At 38.8% G+C, this 5,406-nt stretch overlaps 1 protein-coding gene across 1 annotated transcript in view; it reads left to right on the top strand.

Annotated features, from left to right (window-relative positions):
* Positions 1-5,406, top strand: part of LOC146505660 (cytochrome P450 3A40-like) — a 54,786-nt gene that overhangs the window by 45,360 nt on the left and 4,020 nt on the right. The window contains exons 2-5 of the mRNA XM_085181731.1: positions 3,665-3,802; positions 3,926-4,019; positions 4,179-4,231; positions 4,977-5,076. Coding sequence (XP_085037857.1) covers positions 3,753-3,802; positions 3,926-4,019; positions 4,179-4,231; positions 4,977-5,076 — 297 coding nt within the window. The 5' untranslated portion in view covers positions 3,665-3,752. The remainder of the gene's footprint in view (positions 1-3,664; positions 3,803-3,925; positions 4,020-4,178; positions 4,232-4,976; positions 5,077-5,406) is intronic.

Below are 5,406 nucleotides of genomic sequence, written 5' to 3'. Positions count from 1 at the left end.
TGTGACTGTGGTTGTGTCATGGCGAATTAGTTTTATGGCTATAGATTTTGTTCTAGTATTGTGATTAAAGATTCCCCATGTTTTAGGTTTAAATGTGTTAGTTTGCTAGCAGATTGTTTTCTTTAGGGTTTATTTAGGTACATTTATTTCATGGGTCAATATTTGTTTTAGGAGGACTTTGCTTAATTTCAGAACTAAGCTGCAGTACAGAGTGACTTGGAGGGTTAACACTACTTTCTACAGAGAATTAAATCCACCTATGAGTAATCTTTCTCACTGGCAGATCGGCAGCAGAAGTTAGTTATTTAAGGTCATTGATCCTATTGTGTTTAAAAACACACCTAAATGCAACTCGGCAAACTCCCAAATCTCTGCTTTCATAGAGGTGCTCACATGTGTTGACAGTCATTTAATCAACTCTCGTAAGGGCTTTTTGTTAAATAATGAGATAGTATTAAAAACTCATGTTTGGGTTATTTGAGGTTTTATTTACTCATTTTTATTTATTTACCTCATTTTAGGCCTGCTAAATTACTTTTATTTTATCCTGCTGTGTAAAATCTTATGAGTATTGTACAAAAGGCCAGGCAGTCGGCAGAACTCACGAACGGAGCCACATCTGCGGAGTAAGATATCAGCATACTGCTGCCGTTTAGCCAATGAGCGGTGAGGCAACACATTCTCTTCACCAATCAGAAGACACAATTCTACCTCATTACGCAATGCTGTTAGCGGTGTGCGTCCATGAGACCAGTAGCGGTTTTAGATACGGGCGACACGGGCGGTTGCCCGGGGCGGCATCACGGGCAAAAAAATGCTCGTACTCATGCTGCCCCGACGTCATGCCAGCGCATATTGGGAATGGCATAAGCACCGATCGGTTTTCTATCGCCCATTTGCTGGGAGCAAGGGCGCCCCTCGTTTGCGAGGTGCGCCTGCTGCTTGCGGCGCAGAGAGGAGAGGGCGGGGCGGCGGATGATTTTCTGACCGGCTGGAGCAGCATCTAATAACCAACTCGCAAAGTTAAACAAAATAAAAACAAACCAACAAACACGAAAACACCAGACATCATGATACAGACTTATAATTTGCACCAATGTTTTTTCGAAATTCTATACACGAAAAGTGAGCGCGAGAGCCTTCAGTGCGCCTGCTCGCTGCTGAAGTCAAAGTAAACTTTATTGTCATCTCCGCTACAGTCCAGTATATAGAGAGACGAGACGACGAGGCTCCAGTTACAACAGTGCAAGTAAACAAACAATAAATATAAGAAGAGTAAGAAAATAAATATACACTTTAGGACTCGGGGTAAAGGGATCAATAACAATTTAAAATTTACAGTTTGATGATTTAGAGTCTCACACACAAGCCGTCGAAAGGGGAGGGGGGCCAGTTGCTTCTGTTAGGGATAAGAGAAATATTTTTAATGTGTATCTGCTCATTATATTGTTTTATGTACTTTAATAAAGGCTTGTAGAGCAAGGCCACTTTTAACTCACAAACTAAGTGCTCAGCCAGACTGAAAAACAGGAAGTTTTAGTGCACAGGCATATTAATAGATAAGACACTGAAATGAGGAACTTGCCATATAAGCAATGTTTGAGACTGTGTGACGTGTAAAGTACCAAAATAACACCTATATGAGCCACAGTTTATGATTCTAATGTTAGAGAGCTCTTGCAACTGGCGTTTGAGCTGTGCAGAGGTCTCTCTCTTCCGGAAGATGAATGAATAAAAGAAATATCAATATTTTAACACACTATGAGTCGGTTTTCTCTGTTCTGTCATGGGGACAAAAGAATCGGGGTTTAATACTTCCAAATAGAGCACATTTCATTTATAATGTTGTAAATCCAAGTCCATTATGTATTCATGATTTGAATCCTGGGTTGTTTGAAATCTCAGAAATGCACCCTAGACAAAGTGAATCTGTGAACTAAGGTGTAGGTGTGTTAGATCATGTTGTGGTGATCCTCGGATTGGGGGATGGGTGTTCATACTGCAGTGCAAAATTAAAACCAATGGAAGATGGACAAGAGGAGTTCAAAGCCATCAGGTCCTCAGTTTAGAAAAAAGAGAAAAGAAGAGGAGGAGAAACGAGCAAAAGATACAGGTAAGCAGATGTGTGATTGGATAATGGCAGGTCATCCTGAAACAATCAGAATCAGAATACTTTATTAATCACTAAGGAAATTATGTGGATTACAGCTGCTCCAAGAAGAAATGGTAAAAATAGCAACAGTAACAGACTAAACTCCAAACAATACATTATGTTACAGATTTTAATATTAATTAGTCATTGTCAATTGTTGATTTGTCCTGTTCTCAATGTATGACGAATTATGATGGCTGTTTGTGAGCCGTTTGCATACTCTCTTTCTCTTCGTGTGTGTGTGTGTGTATACAACAGTTTTATGTTAATGTACAATCCTTAATATGTTTTGTGTGTGCGTGTGGGGGGGGCGCCAGAGGGAGTGTTCGCCCAGGGTGCCAAACAGGCTAGGACCGCCACTGCATGAGACTGTAAGTTTCTGTGTTTTATCGTGTTTGTTCTTTGCTGCGGCCATTATCCTCCCTTGTTTGAATCCTTGGCGCACACTTTGCTTACCGAATGTTTCTGCCGTTTACTGCGAAGCAGCCTCTGCCGTGCGGTCATTAAGGGACCGTCACTAATTTCTCATGTTGGCTGTAGTGTAAAGTGCCTAGATAGGATTTATGTAAATAGTAAAAGTAGCATTTGTTGATACTCCCTTATTTTGGTGAATGTTTCACTATCCAGTATTGTTTGTATTGTTGTACTACACATTTAATTCACTCTGTTCACATAATTATGGAAGACTTTTATGTTCTTTCCAACAGAAACCACACCATCGCTCACCACACGGCATATAGCATTTTACAGCCTTTTAAATCCCCTCACTCACATTATGGATGTGTGCTTCGGATTCTTGTTAAATAAATGAGTGAACGACAGATACCTGAGTGGCAGTGGATTTTGTGGATACGCCATCTGTTCTTATCGGACAACCCTGTTGAGATCGTGGATTCATAGAGTCAGCACCTTATCATCTACATTATTCATAGTCAGGTGGTCAAGTCCATCCCTCTTAAAGTGACCTCCTCCATTACAAGTATACTGCAAGTGAAGTTACCTGAAAAGAAAGTTAAAATTCTGAAATGACACTCAAAAAATATCTCAAAACATGTCTTTTTATTAATTGTATTTTAAATTCATCAAATCATTTGGGATCACACTTTTTTAAACACGAATAAAGTAATAAAAAAAAAACTATCTGGTGCATATTTGTTACTAATAAGCCAAAAATAAGTGCATATAATTAAAAAGTGTGAGTAGTAGCAGAGTGCCTTTTGATGCCGTAAAAGTTTATTACACACTGACCCTTGGCACACTGATGATCATGTCACAGTAACCTGTGTCACTGATGTTTGATCAGTATCGTTATCTCTTTGGGCCTCCTGGGTTATTGTGTAAAATGAAAATAATAATAAGCCAGATAGATTCAATTAGGTGACATGTATGTCACCTAATTGTCACCCTATGTGATAACAAAATGGTGTTTTTCTTCTGATTCAACTGTTAATGCAAAGAGTGAAAATGCAAACAAAAGAAGATTAAGAAGCCTCTGAACCTTTTTTGTCTCAGAGTCCGTTGGCCACAGAGAGGCTTAAAGGTCGCTTGTTTTCCAGCTCGCAGCCACATTTCCTCTCCTGTTTGTTGGAACAACGTTTAAATGTTTTTCACCTGGACTTTGCTGGCCCTGCTTTTTACGTTGATTTTACTGTGAGTATTCCTCCAAAGCAATAGCTGGGTGTCATCCTGGCAGAGTTTTTGTTTTTTGTTTTTGTTTTTTTTTACTGTCCAACTGATGATCCCATTTTTTTTTCTCCTTTTTTTGTAACACAGATATGGAATATGGCCATATCGGTTCTTCAAAAAGCTGGGGATACCTGGACCTCGGCCCCTGCCTTTTATTGGAACAATGCTGGGCACGAGGAAGGTACGCACAGAAACCAAACTCACCTTAGAGACTGGGATATGTAGAGCTGACTGATTTGATCCTTGAGAATTCGAGATGAGTGACCTCTCTGTATACTTTGGATGTCCTATTCAGTGTTTTTTTTGACACTAAAACAGATTTTCTTGTAACTTCTTGTAGGGATTTCTTGCTTTTGACAGAGAGTGCCATGCCAAGTATGGGGACATCTGGGGGTGAGTTCTTGCTTCATCAGTATACATACAAGAAATCACCAGGAGGTCTGTTGATATCAAATTCTGTCTGTGAGCTATGATCACTGGGACAGGGTGGAAAAATATTCACTGGCTCACATTTTTCATGAAGCCATTTTTCCTTTTGGCCTGAAGCAGATCTCTTTCAGTGGAAGCACAGCATCCAATTTTCTTTATTTTATGGATAAAAGGGGAAAAAGGTTGGGGACAGTTCTTTACAACACAAGAAGTTTCTGAAATGCATATATCCTACTATATCTACACTAGGTTCACAAACAGGTTCACAGTATAAGTATGTCAAAATTCCTTTATCAATATTTCGATTAAAATTTATATAAAATGATTAATAGAAGATTTGAAAAGCAGTTATTTCACTTCAGCTTTATTTGTTCATCCTTTTTCCCTCTTTTTTGCCAAATGAATTCCAGTCAAAATATGAGCTCAGGGAATCTGAAGTGAGAAACGTATGAAAACCTACAAAAATAAACTAAAAAATTTCTTATTCCATTGTCATGTATTTATTTAATAATAATAAGACCGTGATATCCCATTCGTAGCATCATGTGTAATCGATGTAATCGCCATCGATGTGTAATTTTACTACCTGCACAGATGAAAAAACCTCTTTGATTAACTGAAGGTGCTTTACATATCCAGATGCTTAACAATGCCTTAAATGATTTGCTGTGATTTAAGCTACTGTGAAAGGCTCTTTCCTTTTCTGCAGGTTGTACGATGGACATACGCCGGTGTTAATGGTGACCGACCCTGAGATTGTTAAAACTGTGATGGTAAAAGAGTGCTACTCTTTATTCACCAACCGCAGGGTAAGAGGCTCCGCTTTTTATCGTACAGTAGAGTGAAAATTCAGCAAATTGTGAAACTTTTGGAGATCCTGTCAGTGCAGCACTTCCCAAAAGAGTTTTATCTTTTGCTTCTTTTTTTTTTGAAAGCTAAACTGACATATGTCCCCCCCCCCTAGATATATCATTAACAGGGGGTAGAAGGGCAGGTTAATAATTACATTTTACTCTGGCCTGTCCAAACTGTTCTAATTCCATATGCATTGATCTGTCCAAACAAAGTCCTACATGAAAATGCACAATATAGAGCTAACACAGAAATGATGCTACAAGATATTACAAATGATTTTACAT

This window comes from Neolamprologus multifasciatus, chromosome 13, assembly GCF_963576455.1.
Source record: "Neolamprologus multifasciatus chromosome 13, fNeoMul1.2, whole genome shotgun sequence".
In the NCBI taxonomy this organism is placed as follows: Eukaryota; Metazoa; Chordata; class Actinopteri; order Cichliformes; family Cichlidae; genus Neolamprologus; species Neolamprologus multifasciatus.
The sequence above is the reverse complement of the archived record's forward strand: the minus strand, read 5'-3'. Positions and strand labels throughout refer to the sequence as shown.